Source organism: Oratosquilla oratoria, chromosome 18, assembly GCF_046742065.1.
Source record: "Oratosquilla oratoria isolate Oo_2021 chromosome 18, ASM4674206v1, whole genome shotgun sequence".
Taxonomy (NCBI): domain Eukaryota; kingdom Metazoa; phylum Arthropoda; class Malacostraca; order Stomatopoda; family Squillidae; genus Oratosquilla; species Oratosquilla oratoria.
Genome location: NC_134794.1, coordinates 5,395,894 through 5,421,545, shown reverse-complemented (window position 1 = coordinate 5,421,545; position 25,652 = coordinate 5,395,894). Strand labels below are relative to the sequence as shown.

Genomic DNA, 25,652 nt, shown 5'->3' with positions numbered 1-25,652 from the left:
ACCGAAGAAATGTAGCGAAACGGCCAAAGAATGTAGCGAAACGACCAGACACCCGACAAAACCCCCCCAGTCCCAAATGTAATTTAACTGCCCTCTTGTCCGTAATGCGAGAGAACCAAACATATAATACAGAGTCACCAAGATAGGTCTCGCTCTACCTTCATCTGATCCTTCATACTTTCCCAATCTCCTTATTTCTTCTATCTCACTTTCATAACAGGTGATTCCCATTCCCTTACAAAATTCGATAAATACCAACTTGTCATGCAATACCTTCTGCTCATATGTGTGTGTGTGTGTGTACACATTCATATTATTTTACTTTTGTCACGCTAGCTTATTCAGTCTAATAAATAACTCCTCTTATTTTCCCAAGTATTTCTTCACAGTGAAAACTATTCATGAACTATTTAATTTCATATATCAAACGTTGCATTTTTAGCAAATGCGACTGCGCATAGAAACAATGCAGGCGAAAGTGAGTGTCAGGCAGAAAGTGGTAGGTCGACAGATACAAAATTATTCAAAATGGAAAGAAAATGGTACAAATATCCAAGCATAAAGACTGAAAACCTTCCCCCGGATATTACAGAGGTAAGAAATAGTGACATCAACAATAGCTAACGTAAAGTTGAATTATTTTATCAACAAAACTGAAAATTTATGGAACTACTTGTCACAAAATTGTAACAAAACAAATGGAGGACCAGTTGATTGGTGTGTCGATCAATTCATATAAGATTTAAAGTCATGATTTAAATACTGAATATAGGGAGAAAAATAAGAATAATACACTGATTTGGCTTACGACAATGCAATGCAGAAATATGTATTTTGTGAATACAGTAATTCTGTATTGTATTGGCTGCATTGCCCAGTAGCTTTCTACTGGTGACTGTCAGTACAATTTACAAAAGTAAGATTATTTTGATTAAATTAAATCTTTGTACAAAAATGGCAGAGGTTGCAGTTATCAATGAGAGTTGTACATAAAAGGTTATCCAGTCTTGTCTAATTTTAAAATTAGGTAAATGACACATTTATATTAATATGTTGTATTTTATTCCTTAGTTTATTTGATTTTTTATTATTGAGTTTGTGGTTATTGTTAAACTTGCTCATATGGTATGGGAATAATTTCTATTTAAAGATTTGGGTAGGTTTTTGCTTCCCTTAATGCAAATATTTTAAGTTAGATTCTTTCACCTTTTCTTCAGTTCTGTAAAGAAACAAATGATAAGTCAATAGTGACAGCACTGTCTTATTATCTGAAAAGAAAATAAGTAACATACCCGGCTTTGGAGCACTTGTTTTAAGTGTGTTCATGACTTCAGAGCCCTGAAGAGCATTTACTTGGGAATTGTATGATCTGTTACCGGGAATGTCAAAAGAAGTTTTGCATGGCAGTAAAAACCCTTTAAAGACCCCAAGGCAGTCAAAAGTTTTCCGCAAACTAGAAGATTTGATATCAAGTATGATTAGGCCTACATTGATTAAAAATGATAATAATGATATGGTATTACATCTCAAACTCCCCCCTACCTATCAGAGGGCTAGGACGGTGCCCCTCACAGAGGACTCTGTAGTTTACCTAGTTGTATTTTACGGGAAGGGGGAGCTACGCACATGGTGTCCTGCCTTTGTATCTCGCAGTGTCTAGTTTGCTCTTAAATTCATGAATGGCTTTTGCACACACTATTTTTTTGTCCAGTTTGTTCCAAGTGTCCACTACTCTGTGTGGAAAGCTGTTCTTCAGATCTCTTGTATAACTGTTTTTTGGCTTTCTTTCCATGTCCTCTTGTGTTTCTCTTGTCCCAGTTTAACAAGTCCTCTCTATCAAGTATTTCTATGCCCTTCATGATTCTGTAGATAGTCAGTAGGGTGCCTCTCTCTCTTCTTTGCTCCAGAATCGGTAACTCCAAGTTAGCCAGTCTCTCTTCATATGACAATTTTGAAAATGCAGGGGCCATTTTTGTGGCTGCTCTCTGGGTTCTTTCTATTTTCTTTATATTCTTTTTGGTACTGGGTGACCACAATGTCGCTGCATATTCTAGTCTAGCCTTATCAGTGTGACTAATATTTTTTCAATAATTTCTTTGTCCAAATATGTAAATGTCACTTTTATTGATCTTAACAAGTTATAGGATTCTCTGAGAATTTTGTTTATTTGTTTATTATAGGACAAGTCGTTTGAGATAATTACTCCCAAATCTTTTTCGGATCCCACTTTCTTTACCTCCTTAGCTCCAATTTTATATTGTCCTTATATTCTATTGTGTGTGTGTATTTACGTAGTTGTATTTTGCGGGAGAAGAGCTATGCTCGTCCCTAGGGACCCGCAGTTGTATCTTTCCGCATCCAGTTCTTTCTTAAAGTTGTGTATAGTTTTAGTACTCGCTGTTTTCTCTTTCAATTTATTCCATGTATCTAACACTCTATGTGGAAAGCTATTCTTTTTCATATCTCTTCTGTAACTGTCCTTCTTAAGTTTCTTGTGTCCCCTTATATTTCTATTGTCCCATTTAAGTAGATCATCCCTGTCAAGGATTTCCATCCCTTTCATAATTCTATATATGGATATCAAATCTCCTCTTTCTCTTCTTTGTTCCAGAGTTATTAATTTTAGTTTGTCCAATCTTTGTTCATATGTCAGCATACTGAGTGTTGGTGCCATCTTTGTTAGTGCTCTTTGAATTCTTTCTAGTTTTTTGTACTGGATACTCTAATTTTGGTCTTATCAGTGTAACTAGGATTTTCTTCACCATCTCCTCATCTATGTAGTCAAAAGCCACTTTCATTGATCTTATTAAGTTGTAGGTTTCTCCAACTATTTTGTTCACATGTTTGTCTAGTGTCATGTCATTTGAAATGATCACTCTTAGGTCTCTTTCTGAATTTACTTTTGTAACTTTTTTGTTCCAATTTTGTATTTACCGGATATTCTATTTTTGCTTTTTCCAAATTCCATTATACTACATTTTTGAATGTTGAAATTCACTTTGTTCTTTTTACTCCAATTCCAGACGTTGTCCAGATCTCCCTGAAAAGATTTACAGTCTTCCTCGTTACTCACTCTCTTCAGTAGTTTTGCATCATCTGCAAAGAAGTTTATGTAGCATTTAATTCCTTCATCCATGTCGTTTATATAAATAGCGGGGTGAGGAATTTGGTACATCGTAAGTTGGGCGGAGGAGAAAGAGCACAAATATTTTTAGAAAGAATCCAAAGAGCAGCGACAAAAATGGCACCTACATTGTCAAATCTGACATATGAACAAAGATTGGAGAAATTACATCTGTCAACACTGGTACAGAGAAGAGAAAGAGGTGATTTGTTGACCATTTACAGAAATATGAAAGGGATGGAAATTCTCGATAGAGACAACTTGCTAAAGTGGGACAGAAGATAAACAAAAGGACACAAAAAGAAACTAAAGAAGAACAGTTACAGAAGAGACCTGAAAGAGAATAGCTTCCCACACAGAGTGATTGATGTCTGGAACAAACTGAATGGAGAAACAGTGAATGCAAAAACTATACACAATTTTAAGAATAAACTGGATGCGGAGAGATACGAAAACGGGTCACTACGAGCATAGCTCTCATCCCGTAAAATACAACTAGGTAAATATGTAACCTTTGTGGTTCATTTTTTTTATTTATTTATTTATTTTTTATTTATTATTATTATTATTATTATTTTTTTTTTTCCAGATTTATGGACTCCAGGTCGAGGACATTTGGAATGAGTGCAAATTGTGTCCCCCGGGATGGAGGATCGTAAAGAGGAGGTGCAGCAGGATGACAATGAGGAAGGGAAACGGCAGGAAGGTGAACTGGAAGAGAAGCTGTGGGAAGTGGAGGAGTTCTTGGTGACTTTGGTCGACAACGGTCGTTCGGTTGTTGTGAGGAAGGACGACTTACCCCTCCTGCCCAGGAGCACGAAGGACTTCACTCCGTTCCTGACGGAGTTGGTGCTCAAGAACGTCAGCCCCCTACGCAAGGCAGATCCAGACCTTCTGCGGCAGGTAACGCGACCTACTACAGACTTCCTTGTCTGTCTAAAGTTTGCTCTAAGGGTTGATGTCATAATGTGTTATCTCTCTTGTATCTCACTAGCCAAGTGGGTTAGGGTGTCGTTACGATACGAAGTCCTCTTTGAGGGGCACTGTCCTAGCCTTCCAATAGGGGGAGTTTGTGACATTAAACCAAATCACTTGCGGCGAAGGTAGAGATGATGACGATTCGAACCCTGCTTGGGGTATAGTTCATTAGATTCCACGTTACAAGGCCCACCGTAAGGAGCACTGTCTTAGCCTCCCTGATAGGGGGGAGTTTGTGATGTTGAACTGAATGGCATCATCACAATCATTCTCTCTCGTATCTCTCTCTATGCCTCTCGCCTCTCTCTTTCTATCAAACACCTCCCTACCTGTCTCCCTCTCTTCCTCATGTCTCCTTCCCTCCCTTTCCCCCTCCTTTCCTTCACTCCAAGATCACAGTTGAACCTAATGGCAACAGTGATTGATAATCAAGAGATCAAATGAGGAAAACCTTTTGACAGTAATGGCGGAATTGGCAAAGATCATGAATGCATTTGATGCGTCTAGAATAGAAAGGGGGAAATGCAGAATTGGCAAAGATCACGAATGCATTTGAGGCATCTACAATCGGGGAAAATGCGGGCATCATGTGTAAGACATCTTGCCTCTTAACTCCTAGAATACGATGTGACTGCATAGGCGTCATGAGACGTGAGTATACAAAGATGCTGCTGTGAGTGTCCTGATAATCTTTATTTTTTAGATGGAGTCGACTAGTGACCCCAGTATTATGTGAACAGGCTTGATCACATTTTCTGTGGACATGAACATTTTGTGTGAAAGAGAATGAATATAACAGCAGCTGTAGCTTTACATTTTATAGTGCAAGTATTGTGATGCATCGTTGTACGTCAGGCACAAGTATTTAATTTGTATTGAAGAGGTTAACGTCAGATGCTTTAAGAACCCTATTTCCGTACAGAGGAGGTGTGGCATTTACCCCTCTCGATTCTCGATGCCTCGTTTCAAGTTGGAACAAAGTTCGTAGTTTCAGAGCCATTACGTGCCTAAGTGCCCCCCCCCCCAGCAAAGGACTCAGGGATGCCCCCCTCCTTTCCCCCATCACCACTTATCATCTCCACCATCCCTTAATGCGCCTATTGTAGCTGTTGGCATGCGAAATAATTAAACAGATTTATAAATATTATTTAATGTCCCTATTGCAGAAAGGTTAACCCCTTCCATACGGTGCCGCACACGTAGCGATTCCGGTGCAGTGCCAATGCACGACGTGTGTCGTAATAATACTCGCATCATAAAATATAGTCACCGCTTATATCGATCGTTCTCTCTTCACCCGTGAATTTTGATAACCATAGAAAATGCGATTACAAAAGAATTAGAAAGAATGTCATTATGGAGGGGCGACTACAATAAATATAATCAAGACGCCGATATGGCAGCCTCGCGAATACACTCGCTCCCCATGACGCCTACATGTGCGGCACCGTATGGAAGGGGTTAAGGGAAAAAATTTCGTATTCTGTTGAGTCTTAACGCAAAATTCGTATATTATGGTAAAATATTGAGGGTTCCTTTGACCTTTTTATTTAATATGATTATTTTGTCAGCCTTCTGGGTGGCACGTCCAGACTAGAATTGCCGCCACCCCCCTAAATGTACCGTCCTATGGCAAATGCACCCCCATGTGAGGCCCTCCTGCATGGTTTTCTTGGGGCGTAACATCAATGGCCATAAGAGTTACGATGCCAGAAGTGAACAATCCCCATCACTTCTGGACACCATCACTGTCTTTCACCACGCCCTCCTTTCACCATGCAGGGACGGGAATGGCTCACGGAGAGGCTCAGAGGAGGCAAAGAGCTGGAGCTTCATTGCATCGGGAATCCAGATTACAGAAACGGCATTGTCCAGGTAAGTTCTCGTAACACGGATGTACGCTATTTTTCTTAGAAGTAGTATAGCACCAGAAAAAAATTTTTTTTTTGTAAATTACAATACATCAATGTAATAGATATTTTTCTCAGCAGAAATCGTTATCGGAAAACGTTGTAACCTGTACAGAAATGAACAAAGTCGCTTAGACTCCTTTAGATGCCAACTTTGTTTTGATAGATTTGGAGGTCTGAGATGATGACAACCCTAATGACCTCAAGAATTACAGGTATTGCATTACTAAATGCAGGTTTGGTTAGGTTGGTAGGTCAGGTAAGGGCTAGAATAGACAAAAATATCATACTTTAATTTCTTCAGCCTCCACTGCCAAAAGAAAGATGGTGTCTCAACTAACCAAAGTGGTTACGTTTGTCTATAGTTTTTAGCAACCTTTTCTATTATTAATTTCTGCCAACAATGGCCATGTATTACATTGATGTATTATGGTTTACAAAATTAAAATTTTATTTCCTATTGCTATATTGTGTTAGGTATGCACTTTAATCAATTTATCAGATGTACTGACCCCCTGCTCTCACTTCCACATTTTTTCTCGTATCTATCGTCGTAACCTGCACTGCACCCCGTACTTCTTAATTAATCTCTTCGATGTGATGATGCCCACGTAGGCGTCATGAGACGTGAGTGGATATACGAGGATGTTGGCGTCTTGATTATATTCATTTTGTAGTCGTAGCCGAGTGAACCCCCCATTCTGTGAACTGCTGGTTTGATCGTGTTTTCTGCGTTTGTTAATACTCGGTGAAAGAGAATGATTAATACCAGCAGTGACTTCATGTTTTATGACGCCAGTAGTGTGATGCATCGTGCATTAGGCACCCAATGCTGCGCGAGAGAGGATTTGACTCCTATTGAAGAGGTTAGCCATTTCCTTCCTCTGAATCCCCCCCCCCCCCCGTATTATGGATCTTCCTTTCTGTACATTACATACATCTACCAAAGGCCTCACACGGGAGGTAGCCAAAAAGAAAAGGGCATGGAAACCACTCCCACCCATTCCATCCCTGATACACTCCACTCCCCTCCACCCTCTACCCTCTACCCTCCCTCTTATCTTGGCACCTCCTGGATGACAATGGGTCATCCCTGCATCTCGCCCACTGCCCTGGGTCACAAGCGGTGTTGCAAGACACAGCACATCCTCAGCAAGGTCGCTTCATTAATTCGGCGACCCCCCCCCCCTCTCTGTTCCCTCATGCAGAAAGGGAGAAGATGGGGAGAAATTCCTTCGGGCTGCGCCAAATTTATTTCTCATGCATACTCCCTCACCCCCCCTCAACTTCCTTTCTGCCGCTTTTAAATACAAGGTCTTCTTGAGCGCAGTGCCCTCGGCAGTTGTTCCCAGATACGTATTAACCACTTCAGCACGAGTCAAATTCTCGCACACAGCATTGGCTGTCATATGTACGATGCATCACACTACTCGCATTCTAAAATATAAAGCCACTGCTGCCGTATTACTCGTTCTCTTTTACTCCGAGTAATAATAAACCCAGGAAAGGTGATCAAACCAGCTCACAGAATCTGGGGGTAACTCGTGTACAACTACGAAAAAGAAAATGTATAATCAAGATGCTGACGCCGGCATCCACACATACCCACTCGCACCTCGTGATGTTTACGTAGGAATCGAATCATCTTGAATGGAAGGCCCTTGGCATTCGTCGCCAGTTACATATTAATTGTGACAAAGATGATCACTCCGTCCGTTGCCCAGAAAGGGGGCATCAGGGGGGGAGGGAGTGGATCCACAGAAGTGTAACAGACTTTGCAGGTGAACGTGGGCGCGCGCGCACGACATCGGTGGTCAAGAAATCATCGTGAAGGGCTACAGACGGGGTCACGCTGTGGCCGCCCCCAAGAAGAAGAGTGGGGACCTGATGAGCAAGGTATGGTCTCTCTCTCTCTTCCTCTCTCTCTTCCCCACCCTCTCTCTCTCTCTCCTCTCTCTCTCTCTCTCTCTCTCTCTCTCTCTCTCTCTCTCTCTCTCTCTCTCTCTCTCTCTCTCTCTCTCTCTCTCTCTCTCTCTCTCTCTCTCTCTCTCTCTCTCTCTCTCTCTTTCTCTCTCCTCTCTCTCTCTCTCTCTCTCTGTCTCTCTCTCTCTCTCTCTCTCTCTGTCTCTCTCTCTGTCTCTCTCTCTGTCTTTCCCCTCTCTCCTCTCCCCTCTCCCTCTCTCTCCTCTCTCTCCTCTCTCCCCCCTTTCTATCACTTGTCTCTCCCCCCTCTCTCTTCTCTCTCCCCCTCTCATCCCTTTCCCCCCTCTCTCCTCTCTCCCCCCTCTCTCCTCTCTCTCCCCCCTCTCTCCTCTCTCTCCCCCCTCTCTCCTCTCTCCCCCCTCTCTCCTCTCTCTCCCCCCTCTCTCCTCTCTCTCCCCCCTCTCTCCTCTCTCTCCCCCCTCTCTCCTCTCTCTCCCCCCTCTCTCCTCTCTCTCCCCCCTCTCTCCTCTCTCTCCCCCTCTCTCCTCTCTCTCCCCCTCTCTCCTCTCTCCCCCTCTCTCCTCTCTCGCCCTCTCTCCTCTCTCGCCCTCTCTCCTCTCTCGCCCTCTCTCCTCTCTTGCCCTCTCTCCTCTTTCCCCCCTCTCCTCTTTCCCCCCTCTCTCCTCTTTCCCCCCTTTCTCCTCTTTCCCCCCTTTCCTCTCCCCCTCTCTCTTCTCTCTCCCCCTCTCTCTTCTCTCTCCCCCTCTCTCTTCTCTCTCCCCCTCTCTCTCCCCCTCTCTCTTCTCTCCCCCTCTTCTCTTCTCTCCCCCTCTTCTCTTCTCTCTCCCCCTCTTCTCTTCTCTCTCCCCATCTCTCTTCTCTCTCTCCCCCTCCCTTCTCTCTCCCCCTCCCTTCTCTCTCCCCCTCCCTCTCTTCTCTCTCCCCCTCTCTTCTCTCTCCCCCTCTCTTCTCTCTCCCCCTCTCTTCTCTCTCTCTCCCTCTTTTCTCTCTCTCCCCCCTCTCTTTTCTCTCCCCCTCTCTCTTCTCTCTCTCCCCTCTCTCCCTCTCCTCTCCCCCCTCTCCCTCTCTCCCTCTCCTCTCCCCCCTCTCCCTCTCTCTCTTCTCTCTTTCCCTCTTCTCTACCCCCTCTCCACCCTTTCTCTCCCTCTCCTCTCTCTTCTCTCTCCCCCCTCTTTTCTCTCTCCCCCCTCTTTTCTCTCTTCCCCTATCTTCTCTCCTCTCTCTTTCTCTCTCTGTCTTTGTCTTCTCCTCTCTCTCTCCTCTCTCCCCCCTTTCTATCACTTGTCTCTCCCCTCTCTTCTCTCTCTCATCTCTTTCCCCCCTCTCTCCTCTCTCCCCCTCTGTCTCCTCCTCTCTCCCCCTCTGTCTCCTCCTCTCTCCTCTCTCCCCCCTTTCCTCTCTCCCCCTCTCTTCTCTCCCCCTCTCTTCTCTCTCCCTCTCTTCTCTCTCCCCCCTCTATTCTCTCTCCCCCCTCTCTTCTCTCTCCCCCCTCTCTTCTCTCTCCCCCCTCTCTTCTCTCTCCCCCTCTCTTCTCTCTCTTCTCTCTCTTCTCTCCCCCTCTCTTCTCTCTCTTCTCTCCCCCTCTCTTCTCTCTCTTCTCTCTCTCACCCTCTCTTCTCTCTCTCACCCTCTCTCTTCTCTCTCTCACCCTCTCTCTTCTCTCTCCCCTCTCTTTTCTCTCTCCCCCATCTCTTCTCTCTCCCCCTCTCTTCTCTCTCTCCCCTCTCCTCTCTCCCCCTCTCCTCTCTCCCCTCTCTCTCTCCCCTCTCTCTCCCTCTCTCCTCTCTCTCTCTCTCTCCTCTCTCTCTGTCTTTCCCCTCTCTCCTCTCCTGTCTCCCCCCTCTCTCCCCCTTTCTATCACTTGTCTCTTCCCCCTCTCTCCCCCTTTCTATCACGTGTCTCTTCCCCCTCTCTCACCCCGTTCTATCACGTGTCTCTCCCCCCTCTCTCTTCTCTCTCCTCCTCTCTTCCCCCTCTCTCCACTCTCCCCCTCTCTATCCTTCCTTTCCTCTCTCCCCTCTCTCTCTCTCCTCTCCTCTCTCCCCTCTCCTCTCTCCCCTCTCTCTTCTCTCCCCCTTTCTCTTCTCTTCCCCTTTCTCTTCTCTTCCCCTTTCTCTTCTCTCCCCCTCTCTCCTCTCTCCCCCTCTCTCCTCTCTCCCCCTCTCTCCTCTCTCCCCCTCTCTCCTCTCTCCCCCTCTCTCCTCTCTCCCCCTCTCTCTTCTCTCTCTCCCCCTCTCTTCTCTCTCCCCCTCTCTCTTCTCTCTCTCCCCCCTCTCTTCTCTCTCTCCCCCCTCTCTTCTCTCTCTCCCCCTCTCCTCTCTCTCCCCCTCTCCTCTCTCTCCCCCTCTCCTCTTTCTCCCCCTCTCCTCTCTCTCCCCCTCTCCCCTCTCTCCCCCTCTCCTCTCTCTCCCCCTCTCCTCTCTCTCCCCCCCTCTTCTCTCCCCCCTCTCTTCTCTCCCCCCTCTCTTCTCTCCCCCCTCTCTTCTCTCCCCCCTCTCTCTTCTCTCCCCCCTCTCTCTTCTCTCCCCCCTCTCTCTTCTCTCCCCCTCTCTTCTCTCCCCCCTCTCTTTTCTCCCCCCTCTCTTTTCTCTCCCCCTCTTCTTTCCCCCTCTCTCCTCTTTCTCTCCCCCTCTCTCTTTCTCTCCCCCCTCTCTCTTCTCTCTCCCCCTCTCTCTTCTCTCCCCTGCTCTCTTCTCTCCCCTGCTCTCTTCTCTTTTCTCTCTCCCCCTCTTCTCTCCCCCATCTCTCTTCTCTCTCTCCTCTCTCTCCCCCTCTCCCCCATTTCTCCCCCTCTCTCTCCTCTCTCCCCCCTCTCCTCTCTCCCCCCTCTCCTCTCTCCCCCCTCTCTCTCCTCTCTCTCTCTCCTCTCTCCCCCTCTCTCCTCTCTCCCCCTCTCTCCTCTCTCCCCCCCTCTCTCCTCTCCCCCTCTCTCCTCTCTCCCCCTCTCTCCTCTCTCCCCCTCTCTCCCCCTCTCTCCTCTCTCCCCCTCTCTCTCCTCTCTCCCCCTCTCTCTCCCTCCCTCTCTCCTCTCTCCCCCTCTCTCCTCTCTCCTCTCTCCCCCCTCTCTCCTCTCTCTCCCCCTATCTCCTCTCTCCCCCTCTCTTCTCTCCCCCTCTCTCCTCTCTCCCCCTCTCTTTCCTCCCCCTCTCCTCTCCCTCTCCTCTCCCCCCCTCTCCCTCTTTCTCTCTCTCTCTCCTCTCTCCCCCCTCTCTCTCTCCCTCCTCTCTCCCCCCTCTCTCTCTCCCCCCTCTCCCTCCTCTCTCCTCTCTCTCCTCTCTCCCCCCTCTCCTCTCTCCCCCCTCTCCTCTCTCCCCCCTCTCCTCTCTCCCCCCCTCTCCTCTCTCCCCCCCTCTCCTCTCTCCCCCCTCTCTCCTCTCTCCCCCCCTCTCCTCTCTCCCCCTCTCTCCCCCTCTCCTCTCTCCCCCCTCTCCCCCTCTCCTCTCTCCCCCCTCTCCTCTCTCCCCCCTCTCCTCTCTCTCCCCCCCTCTCCTCTCTCCCCCCTCTCCTCTCTCCCTCTCCTCTATCTGCTTTCTCCCCCATCTCTCCTTCTTCCCTCCCTCTCCCCCCACTCTCCCCACTCTCCCCTCTCTCCATCTCCCCCCCCACTCTCCTCCTCCCCCCCACTCTCTCCTCTCTCCGTCTCTCCCCTACCCTCCCCCTCTCTCCCTTCTCCCCTTCTCCCCCTCTCTGCTTTCTCCCCTTCTCTCCTTTCTCCCAATTCTCCCCCTCTCTGTCTCTCCCACTTCTCCCCCTCTCTGTCTCTCCCACTTCTCCCCCTTTCCTCTCTCCCACTTCTCCCCCTTGCCTCTCTCCTCACTTCCCCCACTCTCCTCTCTCCCCCTCTTCTCTCTCCCCCTCTCCTCTCTCCCCCTCTTCTCTCTCCCCCTCTCCTCTCTCCCCCTCTCCTCTCTCCCCCTCTTCTCTCTCCCCCTCTCCTCTCTCCATTCTCCTCTCCCCCCTCCCTTTCCCCCTCCCTTTCCCCCTCTCCATTCCCCCCTATCCCTCTCCTCCCCCTTCTCCTCTACCCCTCTCATCTCCCGCTTCTCTCTCTCCTTTCTCCCCCTCATCTCCCGCTTCTCTCTCTCCTTTCTCCCCCTCTTCTCTCCCCTTCCTCTCTCCTCTCTCCCTCTCTTCTCTCCCCTTCCTCTCTCCCTCTCTCCTCTCTCCCCCTCTTCTCTTTCCCCCCTCTCTTCTCTCTCCCCCCTCTCTCTTCTCTCTCCCCCCTCTCCCCTTCTCTCTCCTCTCCTCTCTCCCTATCCCCCTCTCTCCCTCTACCTCCCTCTCCCATTCCCCCTCTCTCCTCTCTCTGCTTTCTCCCCATCTTTCCTCCCTCTCCCCCCTCTCTGCTTTCTCCTCATGTCTCCTCCCTCTCTCCCCCTCTCTCCCCCTCTCCTCTCTCCTTTCTCCTCTCTCCTCTCTCTCCCCCTCTCCTCTCTCCTTTCTCCTCTCTCCTCTCTCCTCTCTCCCTCTCTCCTCTCTCCCTCTCTCCTCTCTCCCTCTCTCCTCTCCACTCTCCTCTCTCCCCCTCTCCTCTCCTCCCTTCTCCCCATTTCTCCCTTTCTCCTTTCTCCCCCTCTCTCCCCCTCTCTTCTCTCTCCTCTCTTCCCCCTCTTTCCTCCTCTCTCCCCCTCTCTCCCCCTCTCCTCTCTCCCCCTCTCCTCTCGTTCCCCCTCTCCTCTCTCCCTCTCCTCTCTCCCTCTCCCCTCTCCCCTCTCCCTCTCCCCCTCCTCTCTCTGCTTTCTCCCCCACTCTCCCCTCTCTCCTCTCCGTCTCTCCCCCACTCTCCCCCCCTCTCTCCTTTCTCCCCCTCTCTCCCTTCTCCCCCTCTCTCCCTTCTCCCCCTCTCTCCCTTCTCCCCCTCTCTCCCTTCTCCCCCTCTCTCCCTTCTCCCCCTCTCTCCCTTCTCCCCCTCTCTGCTTTCTCCCCCTTCTCTCCTTTCCTCTCTCCGTCTCTCCCCCTCTCTCCTCTCACCGTCTCTCCCCCCTCTCTCCTCTCACCGTCTCTCCCCCCTCTCTCCTCTCCTCTTTCCACTCTTCCCCCACTCTCCTCTCCTCTCTCCACTCTTCCCCCACTCTCCTCTCTCCCCCTCCTCTCCTCTCCCTTCTCTCTCCTCCTCCTCTCCCTTCTCTCTCCTCCTCCTCTCCCTTCTCTCTCCTCCTCTCCCTTCTCTCTCCTCCTCTCCCCCTCTCCTCTCCCCCTCTCCTCTCTCCCTTCTCTCCCCCTCTCCTCTCCCCCTCTCTCCTCTCTCCCTTCTCCCCCTCTCTCCCTTCTCCCCCTCTCTCCCTTCTCCCCCTCTCTCCCTTCTCCCTTCCCCTTTCTCCCTTCCCCTTTCTCCCTTCTCCCCCTTTCTCCCTTCTCCCCCTTTCTCCCTTCTCCCCTTTCTCATTTCTCCCCCTTTCTCATTTCTCCCCTTTCTCATTTCTCCCCCTCTCTCCCCCCTCTCCTCTTTCCCCCCTCTCCTCTTTCCCCCCTCTCCTCTTTCCCCCCTCTCCTCTTTCCCCCCTCTTCTCTCCCCCTCTCTCCCCCATTTCTCTCCCTCTCTCCCCCCTTTCCCCCTCTCTCCCCTTTCCCTCTCTCTCCCCCCTTTCCCCCTCTCTCCCCCCTTTCCCCCTCTCTCCCCTTTCCCTCTCTCTCCCCTTTCCCTCTCTCTCCCTCTCTCCTCTCTCTTCCTTCTCCCCCCACTCTCCTCTCTCCATCCCCCCACTCCCCTTTCTCCCCCTCTCTCCCTTCTCCCCCTCTCTCCCTTCTCCCCCTCTGCTTTCCCCCTTCTCCCCTCTCTCCTCTCTCCCCCTCTCCCGTCTCCTCTCCCATTCTCCCCCCTCTCCCTCTCCTCTCTCACTTCTCCCCCTTTCTCCCCATCTCCTTTCCCCCCTCTCCCTCACTCCTCCCCCCTCTCTTCTCTCCTCTCCCCTCTCTTCTCTCTCCTCCCCTCTCTTCTCTCTCCTCCTTTCTCTTCCCCCATGACTCTTCTCTCCCCCTCTCATTCTCCCCTCTCTCCCTCTCATTCTCCCCTCTCTCCTTTCTCCCCCTCTCTCCTTTCTCCTCTCTCCTTTCTCCTCTCTCCCCATCTCTCCTTTCTCCTCTCTCCTTTCTCCTCTCTCCCCATCTCTCCTTTCTCCTCTCTCCCCATCTCTCCTCTCTCCCCCCTCTCTCCCCCTTTCCTCTCTCCCCGTCTCTCCTCTCTACCCCTCTATTTCCTCCCCTTCTCTCCTCTCCCTCCTCTCCTCTCCCTCCTCTCCTCTCTCTTCTCCCCCTCTCTCCTTTCTCCCCCTCTCCATTCTCCACCTTCTCTCCTTTCTCCTCACTACTCTCTCCTCTCCCCCTCTCTTCTCTCCTCTCCCCCTCTCTTCTCTCTCCTCTCTCCCCCTCTCTCCCTATCTCTTTCCTCCCCATCTCTCTCCTCTCCCTCTTCTCTTCCCCTCTCCTCTCCCTCCTCTCTTCCCCTCTCCTCTCCCCCTCTCTCCTTTCTCCCCCCTCTCTCCATTCTTCCCCTTCTCTCCTTTCTCCTCACTACTCTCTCTGCTCCCCCCTCTCTTCTCTCCCCTCCTCTCCCCCCTCCTCTCTCCCCCTCTGTCCTCTCTCCCCCTCTGTCCTCTCTCCCCCTCTGTCCTCTCTCCCCCTCTGTCCTCTCTCCCCCCTCTTTCCTCTCTCCCCCCTCTCTTCTCTCTCCTCTCCCCTCTTCTCTCTCCTCTCCCCTCTTTCCTCCCCATCTCTCTCCTCCCCCTCTCTCTCCTCTCCCCCTCTCCCTCTTCTCCCCCTCTCCCTCTTCTCTCCCCCTCTCCCTCTTCTCTCCCCCTCTCCCTCTTCTCTCCTCTCTCCCCCTCTCCCTCTTCTCTCCTCTCTCCCCCTCTCCCTCTTCTCCCCCTCTCCCTCTTCTCTCCCCCTCTCCCTCTTCTCTCCTCTCTCCCCCCTTTTTCTCCTCTCTCCCCCTCTCCCCCTTTTTCTCCTCTCTTCTCTCTTCCCCCAACTCTCTTCTCTCTCTCCATCTCTTCTTTCCCCCCTCTCCTCTCTCCCCCCTCTTTCCACCCCTCTCCTCTCTCCCCCCTCTTTCCTCCCCCTCTCCTCTCTCCCCCCTTTCTATCACTTGTCTCTCCCCCCTCCCTCCTCTCTCCCCCCTCACTCTTCTCTCTCCTCTCTACCCCTCTCTCTTTCCTCCCCATCTCTCTTTCCTCCACCTCTCCTTCCTCCACCTCTCCTCTCCCCCTCTCCTCTGTCTCCTCTCCCTCCTCTACTCTATCTCTCCCCTCCTCTCTCCCCTCCTCTCTCTCTCCCCCTCTCCCCCTCTCGCCCCTTTCTCCTCACTCTCCCGTCTCTCCTCTCTCCCCTGTCTCTCCTCTCTCCCCCGTCTCTCCTCTCTCTCCTCTTTCCCCCCTCCTCTCTCCCCCGCTCTCCTCTCTCCCCTTCATTCCTCCCCATCTCTCTCCTCTCCCCCCTCTCCCTCTTCTCTCTCCTCTCCCCCTTCTCCCTCTTCTCTCTCCTCTCCCCCTCTTCTCTCTCCTCTCTCCACTCTTCTCTCTCCTCTCTCCCCTCTCTTGTCTCTCCTTTCTCTTCCTCCATCTCTCTTCTCTCCCCTCTCTCCTCTCTCTTCTCTCCCCTCTCTCCTCTCTCCCTCCTCTTTCTCCCCCTCTCTCCCCCTCCTCCTCTCCCCTTCGCTCCCTTCTCCCCCTCTCCTTTCTCCCCATCTCCTTTCTCCCCATCTCTCATTTCTCTCCTCTCTCCTCCACTCTCCCCTCGCCTCTCTCCCTCCTCTCCCCTCCCCCTCTCTCCCTCCTCTCCCCTCCCCCTCTCTCCCTCCTCTCCCCTCCCCCTCTCTCCCTCCTCTCCCCTCCCTCTGTCTCCCTCCTCTCCCCTCCCCCTCTCTCCCTCCTCTCCCCTCCCACTGTCTCCCTCCTCTCCCTCCTCTCCCCTCCCCCTCTCTCCATCCTCTCCCCTCCCCCTCTCTCCCTTCTCTCCCTTCCCCCTCTCTCCATCCTCTCCCCTCCCCCTCTCTCCTCTCCCTCCCCTCCCCCTCTCTCCTCTCCCTCCCCTCCCCCTCTCTCCTCTCCCTCCCCCTCTCTCCCTCCTCTGCCCCTTTCCTCTCCTCACCCCCTATCTCCCCCTCTCTCCCTCTCTCTCCTCTCCCCCCTCTCCTCTTCCCCTTTTCTCTCTCCTCTCTCCTGCTCCTCTCTCCATTCTTTTTCCCCCTCTCCTCTCTCCCTTCTCTCTTTCCCCCTCTCCTCTCTCCCTTCTCTCTCCTCTCCTCTCTCCCTTCTCTCTTTCCCCCTCTCTCTCCTCTCTCCCTTCTCTCTCCTCTCCTCTCGCCTCTCCTCTCTCCCCCTCTTCTCTCTCCTTTCCCTTCCCCCTCTTCTCCTCTTCCCCCCCTCTTCTCTCTCCTCCCTTCCCCTCTTCCCTCCTTCTTCCCCCTCTTCTCTCTCCTATCTCTTCCCCCTCTCCCTCCTCTCTCCCCTCTCTCCCTCCTCTCCCTTCCCCCTCTCTCCCTCCTCTTTCTCCCCCTCTCTCCTCTCTCCCCCTCTCCTCCCTCTCTCTCCTCTCCTCACCCCATCTCCCCCTCTCTCCCTCACTCTCCTCTCCCCCCTCTCCTCTTTCCCTTCTCTCTCCCCCTTCTCTCTCTTCTCTCTCCCCCTCTCGCTCCTTTCTACCTTCTCTCTCTCCTCTTCCCCCCTCTTTCTCCTCTCTCCCTTTTCTCTCTCCTCTCTCCCTTCTCTCCTCCTCTCCCCCCTCTCTCTTCCCTCTTTTCCTCCTCTCCCCCTCTCTCCTCTCCCCCTTTCCCCCTTCTCTTTTCTCCCCTCTCTCCTCTCCCCTCTTCCCCTCTCTCCTCCTCTCCCCTTCTCTTTCCTCTATCCCTCACCCCTCTCCCCCTCTCACCTCTATCCCTCACTCCTCTCCCCCTCTCTCCTCTATCCTTCACCCCTCTCCCCCTCTCTCCTATCCCTCACCCCTCTCCTCTTTCCCTCTCCCTCTCTCTCCTCTCTCCCTCTCTTCTCCCCCTCTCTCTTCTCTCCTTCCTCTCCCCCTCTCTCTCCTCTCTCCCTCTCCCCCCTCTTCCCCCCTCTCTCTCCTCTCCCTCACCTCCCCATCCTCTCCCTCTCCCACCCCCTGTCTCCCCCCCCCTTCCTCCCCCACCCCCTTCCTCTCCCCCACCCCCTTCCTCTCCCCCACCCCCTTCCTCTCCCCCACCCCCTTCCTCTCCCCCACCCCCTTCCTCTCCCCCACCCCCTTCCTCTCCCCCACCCCCTCCCTCTCCCCCACCCCCTCCCTCTCCCCCACCTCCCTCGCCCCCTACCCCCTCCCTCTCCCCCATCCTCTTCCCCTACCCCTTTCCTCTCCCCCACCCCCTTCACCTCCCCCTCCTCCCCCCCTCCACCTCCCCCATCCCCTTCCTCTACCCCATCCCCTCCCTTCCTCTCCTCCTCCCTCTCTCTCCCCCTCCTGCCCCTCCTCTCTCCCCCTCCCTCCCCTCCTCCCTCCCCTCCTCTCTCCCCCTCCCTCCCCTCCTCTCCCTCCCCTCTCCCTCCCCTCCTCTCCCCCTCCCTCTCTCTCCCCCCTCCCTCCTCCCCCCTTTCACTTCAAAATGTTTCAAAAGAGCTTTCCTGAGCTAAGAAAGGAAAAATTACCTTCTCTTTCTCTCTCCAGGTATTTATTGACGGCACTTTGGGGGAGCCTTCCAAGTGTAATGAGGAATAGAAATTTGGGAATGGATGCTAAGAGGAGACTGTATGAAGGAGTGATTGTGCCAACAGCACTGTATGGAGCAGAAACATGAAACATAAGAGAGGAAGAGAGAAGGAACTTGAATGTGTTTGAGATGAAGTGTCTGAGAAGTATGATGGGGGTTACTAGGCTTGATAGAGTGAAAAATGAGGAGGTGAGGAGGAGAACAGGGGTGGAAAAGGAGTTGGGAGATAGGGTTGATGAAAGAGTATTAGGATGGTTTGGACACATGGAAAGAATGAGTGAAGAAAGACTAGTAAAGGAGGTATGGAAGGCAGATGTGGAGGGAGTGAACATGAGGGGACGTCCTAGGATGAGATGGATGGATGGGGTGAAGGGGGCTTTGGGGAAGAGGGGAATGTCTGTTGAGGAAGGACGGGAGAGGACAGAAGACAGGGGTGAATGGAGAATGGTTGTATATGGAAGATGTTGTGAAGCATGAGGTGGAATGGACGGGGGAATGGGGGGTGAGGTAGTGTGTGTGAGCAAAAATTTTGACGCAGCCCGAAGGGATTTCTCCCCGTCCTCTCCTTTATATGGGGGGACGGAGAGGGGGGATCACCAATTTAATGAAGCGGCCTTGCTGTGGATGTGCTGTGTCCTGCGACACTGCTTCTGACCTAGGGCAGTGGACAGGGTGCAGGGATGACCCGTCATCTAGGAGGTGCTAAGATGGGAGGGAAGGTGGAGGGGTGTGGAGTGTTTTCGGGGATGGAATGGGTGGGAATGATTTTATGCCTTGTCCTTTTTGGCTACCTCCCTGGTAAGGGGGAAAAAGCCTTGGTATATGTATGTATGTATGTACTTTGGAGGAGCCCTGCACTGCCTATTGTGCACGCGGAGGTTCCTCTCCATTTCAGGTTGTGTTGGGGTGGGATTGGGGCTGGGGCGGAGACTCTAAGAACGGTTTTGGAGTTTGAATGTCCAGGTTCCTTTCCATTTCAGGTTCTGTGGGATGGGAGCTGGGGCAGAGACTCCAAGAACGGTTTGGAGACTCCAAGAACAGTTTGGAGTTTGAATGTACAGGTTCCTCTCCATTTCAGGTTCTGTGGGATTGGGGCTGGGGCAGAGAACTCCAAGAACTGTTTGGAGTCAACAGAATGTGGCAAGTGGCCCTTGGTAAATGGAGACCTTACAGTACACAAGAGATGTGAGGGATGACTCGTCATCCAGGAGGAGCCAAGATAAGAGGGAGGGAGGGAGGGAGGTGGGGTGGATGGGAGTAGAGTATGTGGGGATGGAATAGGCGGGAGTGGTTTCTATGCCTTTGTATTTTGGCTACCTCCCTTGTGAGGGGGAAAAAGCCTTTAGTATATGTTTGTATGTACCTTTTACGTTAACTGTGATAAAAAAAATCAGCCATCATATTTCCATGAGCAGCATATAGAGCCACGGTTTGGCCACCCCTGGTATATAGAGACCTAATGGCAATATCTAAAATCTCCCTCAGGTGGACACCTTGACCTTCCAACCTCCATCGGACGACCACGGGGACAGGCAGAGCGGCGGTCCTCCTTCGCCAGAATCCTTGGTGATGGACTTGTACTCAAGCTGGGAGGAACCTACCCTGTCAGAAGAGGACCTGTTGGAAGGCGAGGAACTGTAACATGAGGAGCCACCACCTTTGGACATGAATCTCCCGGATCGTAGCGGACAGACAGCTGCAGTAGATGATTGTTCCATTACAGAGAGTCGTGTGGCATACGAAGAGCCAACTATGAGGGATGGGAGTACTGTTTCTTCTTCGGATATTGTGCTGCTCCAGGAGGAGGAGGAGGATGGAGTACAGCCACAGGCTTCATCCCAGCCCTCCACAGTACACCCTCGTCCCTCTGGGTCCTCTCCACAGCCGTGCATGCCGACACACCAGGGGTATATTACGACAGGTCAGCCTTGCCCCCCTCTACCCAACCCCGTCGGATCACCCTCGCACCCGTGCCCCCTGCCACCTCTGCTACACGTGCCTTCGTCCAAAGGGTATGCATCAGCATTCCAAAGTTGTGTGTCACCCCGATTTCAAGCTCCTCTCTCGTCACACCAACCGTACGTGTCTCCACCACCGCCACTTGTTTCACTGCCTCATCCTCACGTGTCACCGACTCAGCAGCTCGCAACGTTGTCTTCAGTCCATTCCTGTGAACCTCGGTCCCGACTGTGCTCGTTACCGTCTCGGTCAAGCGGAGTGTTGGCCCAGCAGTGTGCACAAGAAACATCCCTGGGTCTTGTCGTCCAACCGTCCCATCCACCTGGTGTCTCCCCACCATCGGAGACCTGCTCCTCTCGAGTGCGATCCACATCCCCATGCCAGAAGGCCTCACCAAAGACAACCAAAGCCAGGTACAACTTCAAAGGGAAGAAGGGACCAGGCAGACACTTGACTCATCCTCAGAGACCTCAGGGTTTTACCAAGGAACCACTTTTTGGCTGGCACGGGGCACCTGCCGCAACAGTGACCCCAGTCTCAGGAGCCAGCGGTAACGAAAGAGGTCTTCCGAAGTGTACCGTATCGTACAAGAAACTGGATTGGAGGTCAGGTGAGTCGTACCTTTTTCTACACCACAGGTTCTTCCCTTGAGGTTAGTGACGTTTCATCAGTATACGATATATATATATATATATATACATATATATATATATATATATATATATAAATATATATATATATATATATATATCTATATATAAATATATATCTGTCTATATATATATATAAATATATATATATATATATATATACATATATATATATATATATATATTTTATGTGTGACTAATAATTTGACATATCCCGAAGGGATTTCTCTCTGTCATCTCATTTTCTGCACTTGTAGTAGGATCAGAGGAGGGATTGAGGAATTTAGTGACAGAATTTGGGAAGGTGTAGGGCGAGTTGAAGCAAAGGCATGGTTCATTAGATTCCACGCTACAAAGTCCACTACAGGGCCCCGTCCTAGCCTCCTGATAGGGGGCAAGTTTGTGACGTTAAACCATATCGTCATTGCTGTCTCGTAAGCTGGATTGGATTAAACCGCATAAGTTTGCCGTTTTGTGGAAGGGATTGAGGGTATTGCAAATCTTCATCATTCTTGTCCTCGAGACACGTTAACCCACTGTTGAAGAATGAGATAAGAAAGACCGGAGATCCGTATATTTTGACCACTATCTGTGGTCCTCTTCAGCAGATCGATGAAGGAGACCACAGATAGTGGTCGAAATATACGGATCTTCTGTCTTATCTCGTTCTCCGACAGTGAGTTAATAAGTCTCATTTTACAAATGTGCTGCTACATTATATCTTCCTAATTCTTGACCTTCTTGTGGTTCTCCGTACAGCACGAGCCTAAAGCCGAGCCACACCAAAGTGCATTTGTATTTATTTGCGAATCTGCATCGTTCTCATAAGAACATAAGAATGAAGGAGACTGCAAGAGACCATGAGGCCTACACTAGGCAGCTCCGTATCCATCACCACCTGTCATCCCCATCCATAAAGTTGTCTAACCGTTTCTTAAAACAACTGATAGTTTCAGCACTCACTACATGGTTACTAAGTCTATTCCATTCGTCGACCACCCTATTAGTAAACCAATTCTTGCCTATTTCCTTCTGAAATCTAATTTTGTCCAGTTTATAACCATTACTGTGAGTCCTGCCCTGTTGTTTTGATATGATGACCTTGTTTGCATCACCCTTGTTAAAGCCTTTGATCCACTTGAACACCTATTAGATCACCCTGCACTCTGCATCTTTCCAGAGAGTGTAAGTTAAGGTGCCTTATAATTCTTGTGGTTCTCCGTACAGCACGAGCCAAATCCTGAGCCACAGGGAGGTCCGTTTGTACCAGCAGAATCTTCGACTGGAGTGGGACGACTTGGAGAAAAGGTACTCGACAAGTTCCTCCACGGACCCAGGGCACAGAGTTCTACAGAGCTATCCAATGGTGGGTTATTGACTTATCTTGTATCAGGCATGATATTCTTCCAATTTAAATCGGAATTCCGATTTTTTTCTTTTCCTGACAATGAGCTCGATTTTTTGTCATTAATTCCTGATTGTCATTAACCGTACCTTTGCCTGAAAAAAGAATTTTTGAAGGAGAAAACATTGGAGGTAATACAAAGACGTGTTAAACTAATCAATTTAGAAACTGAAAGGGGAAGTTTATCTTGTGACGGTTGCAACTTGGTTTCCAAAAAACTGAGAACATCATCTTAATGATTTTAATAAATGATCTTGATAAAAAAAAATTGTTGTGGTCGAATGATTTTTGGTTGATGTGAAGTTTTGGGCGAATCGTATGTCGGCTGTACCTGTGTGTAAGCAGTTTATTTTGTGCTGGCCCGCAAGTGATTCGTTTTGTGGAGCATTACGTGGTGTGGTGCGCATGTGTATGTATAGCAAGGTGATGACTGGGGTAGATTTTATTTTGGCTGAATTATATCAATAGTAACATCAACGGAACAGCTTGCATGCATTTGTTTACTAGTGATTCAGCCCCCCAGGGATTCAGCCTAGGCCCGCAGACCCCCTGACCCCCACTGGGGGCTCTGCCCCTGCCCCTGGACCCCCGGCCAATGTATTTTTTTTTTTTTACCCACTATCATGCCTGTTGTATTTACTCAGTTTGATCTATATATATACATATATATATATATATATATATATATATATATATATATATATATATATATATATATATATATATATACACACCAAGAGCTTTTTCCCCCTTATAAGGGAGATAGCCAAATCAAAGGGCACGCACCCAGTCCCACCCATTCCACCCTCTCATCTTGGCTCCTCTTGGATGACGGGTCATCCTGTCTCCCGCCCAATGCCTTGGGCCAGAAGCAATGCAGCAAGGCACAGCACATATGCAGCAGGGCCAATTCACTTACAGTACCCCCCACCACCACCATTGTCTCTGTCCCCAAATGCAAATACCCCCAGACTGATACCTTAAACATTTCTACTTGGAATAACTTGGATGATATAACCCAAATCTTGATATGACTGTTGGAATTTAAAGATATAAACCAAGATGAAACCACACATGAATTTGTAGCTAGGGCAGGATTTAGAAAATAAATAAGATAATTGAATAAAAAAAAAAAAAAAAATCTGCATGTCTGCGACTTAATATGTGAAGAAAATCTCTTGTTTGCTCGGGTGAAAGTCAGTACAAGGAACGGGGGTGGAGACTTTCTGAATATTACGTTCCGAATAACAGTGTGGCCTCTCCTTGGCTTTTCCCCCCAAGATCTTGGGATTTTTGCCATCATCTTGGAAACTTGGATATGAATTGTAAAAAAGTAACGAATCTTTTATTTTTTTCACCAAGATTTGTTCATTTTTTACCATTTATATCTAAGATTCCAAGATGATGGCAAAAATCCCAAGATCTTGGGAAAAAAGCCAAAGAGTGGCCACACTGCCGAATAAGAATGTTTCTCTGTTTTCAGGATGACCGCGACGTCACTGTACAGCACCATCTGGGCTGGATTGCTGCTTAATTATCAGGAGGAATGACGCTCATGGACAGGCAGGGCCTGTCAATAAGGTGGAAAATGACTTTATTTTACTTATTTATTTTTCTGTTTGAGATGAGGTGTCTGAGAAGTATGGTAGGGGTTACTAGGTTGGATTTAGTGATAAATGAGGAGGTGAGGAAGAGAACAGGGGTGGTAGGGGAGTTGGGAGATAAAGTGGATGAAAGAGTATTGGGATGGTTTGGACACGTGGAAAGAATAAGTGAAGAAAGACTAGTAAAAGAGGTTTGGAAGGCAGAGGTGGAAGGAGTGAACATGAGGGGGCGACTTAGGATGAGATGGATGGATGGGGTAAAAGGGGCATTGCAAAAGAGGAATGTCTGTTGAGGAATAAGGGTGAATGGAAAATGGTTGTGTATGGATGATGTTGTGATGGATGAGAGGGAGTGAGGGAGTATGTGTGAAAAATAATCTGACACAGCCCGAAGGTATTTCTCCCCGTCTTCTCCTTTTCTGCTTGAGGGGACGGAGTGGGGGGATCGCCGATATAATGAAGTGGCCTTGGTGTGAATGTGCTGTGTCTTGCTGCATTGCTTCTGACCCAGGGCAGTGGGTGAGATGCCGTGATGACCTGTCATCCAGGAGAAGTCAAGAAAAGAGGAAGGGAGGGAGGGGTGGTGAATGGGAGTGGAGTATGTGGGGATGGCATGGGTGGGAGTGGTTTCCATGCCTTTTTCTTTTTGGCTACCTCCCGTGTAAGAGGGAAAAAGCCTTTGGTATACGTATTTATGCATGTATGTACAAATACAACATACTTTACAAGTGCCCACTACGTATTTTATAATACATGCATTGTGATGCATCGTTGTACATCAGGCAACCTGACGTGCACACGAATATTTGACTCATATTGAAGAGGTCAAACCCTCCTTCGCCTCTTGGCAGATGCACTGTGTGTTGGAGCGTGTGATGACAACCGTGAAGGTAAGGTAGAGGGTCTCGGAATGGTTTTGTAAGTTCGAATTTGTCCATTGTGGATTAACTCTCTGCCGTATGGACGAACAACTGCAGACGGCAGCCACCGAGGACAGAGAGAGTCAGTTGCCCTCCGCAGATGGACAAAGCCGTCACAAGTCGCTAGACGTGATTGACTGCAGGCAGTTGTTAGGATGAGCCAACAAGTTTTTGGAATCTGCGTCTTTTATGTTTTATTTTGAGTGTGTTTTATTTTGAGTGTATTTAGGGATGAAATGGGTGGGAGTGTTTTTATGCCTTTCCCTTTTTGGCTACCTCCCTTGGAAGGGGGAAAAAGCCTTGGTATATGTATGTATGTATTTATTTTTTATTTATTTATTTATTTTTTTTTTATCATTATTATCATTCAGTGCCCTTGCTATGGATGTGCTGTCTCTTGCTGCATTGCTTATGACCCAGGGCAGGATGCAGGGATGACCCGTCATCCAGGAGGTGCCAAGATAAGAGGGAGGGTAGAGGGTGGATGGGAGTGGAGTATGTTGGGGATGGAATGGGTGGGAGTGGATTTTATGCCTTTGTTTTTTTGGCCAAAAAGACTTTGGTATATGTATGTATGTATTATTATTTGTTTATTTGTTTTTATCATTTGTTTATTTTTTTTTAAGAGAGTGTGCCATATATTCTAATGGAAGAACCTTGTTTGAAATTATGGTTGAAGAAATCTGCCATTGTTTTTCGTCTTCAGGAAAACGAGAGTCTGGTTCAAGTTTGCTGATTCCTAGTCGAGGTGCATCAGTACGGTCCAGAAGAAAGACGTTTGACTCTGGAGGTGAGATTTTGTTCGTCTCTTGTGACCTGTGGACATAAAATTTGCATCAGAACTTCGTTTCCTCAGCTTCTTCAAATGTACTGCATTTGTATTAACGGATCAATTGATTTCCCTTTTTTTATTCCAGGCATGAAATTGGTTACAAAATAGGACAAGGGAATCGTATGAGAGGTACAAAGTAAAGAGAAGGGAAGTTAAGCATAAGATAAAGGAAGCAAAGAGGAGAGCAGATGTGAAATGGGGTAAGAGTATGACAGAAAATTTTGAAAGTAATAAAAAGATGTTTTGGAAAGAAATTAAGAGAGGAAGAGGAGGCGAATCAAGTAGAGAAGGAAAGGTTAATAGGTGCAGATGGTGAGATGATAATGGAAGAGAAGGCAGTAAGAGGAAGATGGGCAGAGTATTTTAGGGAGTTGCTAAATGTGAAGGAGGATAGGGAGGGAAAGATAGTTGCAGTCGGAAGTGCAAAGAAAATGAGAGTGATGAGTGAGGAAAATGGAGGAGAAATAAGGAAAGATGAAGTGAAAGCAGCAGTTAAGATGATGAGAGCAGGTAAGGCACCTTTGTTGGATGGATGCTATGCAGAATGTCTGAAGAAAGGAGGTACAGTGATGGTGGACTGGTTGGTGAGGTTATTTAATGTTTGCTGGAGAGAGGATAGAGTGCCAGAGGAGTGCCTGTATAGTTCCACT

General features: G+C 49.4%; 2 protein-coding genes across 4 annotated transcripts; both read left to right on the top strand.

The window, feature by feature from the left end:
* Positions 1 to 68: 68 nt before the first annotated feature.
* Positions 69 to 19,418, top strand: LOC143035013 (uncharacterized). Of its 3 annotated transcripts, XM_076201407.1 has the most exons (6): positions 69 to 594; positions 3,024 to 3,623; positions 3,714 to 4,027; positions 5,885 to 5,977; positions 7,794 to 7,908; positions 19,118 to 19,278. In XM_076201407.1, exons 3-6 carry the CDS (start codon positions 3,770 to 3,772, stop codon positions 19,276 to 19,278), a joined length of 627 nt encoding a protein of 208 aa, XP_076057522.1. In that variant the 5' UTR covers positions 69 to 594; positions 3,024 to 3,623; positions 3,714 to 3,769. The 3 variants fall into 3 exon arrangements, with proteins under 3 accessions (XP_076057522.1, XP_076057520.1, XP_076057521.1); XM_076201405.1 differs by lacking the exon at positions 3,024 to 3,623 and having other exon boundaries at positions 19,118 to 19,418; XM_076201406.1 differs by having other exon boundaries at positions 3,024 to 4,027.
* LOC143035011 (uncharacterized) lies at positions 19,298 to 25,119 on the top strand. The gene is made up of 5 exons (XM_076201402.1): positions 19,298 to 20,201; positions 21,469 to 21,607; positions 23,130 to 23,227; positions 24,877 to 24,960; positions 25,088 to 25,119. Exons 1-2 carry the CDS (start codon positions 19,298 to 19,300, stop codon positions 21,483 to 21,485), a joined length of 921 nt encoding a protein of 306 aa, XP_076057517.1. The 3' UTR covers positions 21,486 to 21,607; positions 23,130 to 23,227; positions 24,877 to 24,960; positions 25,088 to 25,119.
* Positions 25,120 to 25,652: the final 533 nt, after the last annotated feature.

Coding starts and splice junctions, on each gene's coding strand:
- LOC143035013 (XM_076201405.1), top strand. CDS start 3,770: ATGGAGGATCGTAAAGAGGAGGTGCAGCAGGATGACAATGAGGAAGGG. Junction 5,978..7,793: donor ACAGAAACGGCATTGTCCAG/GTAAGTTCTCGT, acceptor CAGACTTTGCAG/GTGAACGTGGGCGCGCGCGC. Junction 7,909..19,117: donor GTGGGGACCTGATGAGCAAG/GTATGGTCTCTC, acceptor AATCTCCCTCAG/GTGGACACCTTGACCTTCCA.
- LOC143035011 (XM_076201402.1), top strand. CDS start 19,298: ATGAATCTCCCGGATCGTAGCGGACAGACAGCTGCAGTAGATGATTGT.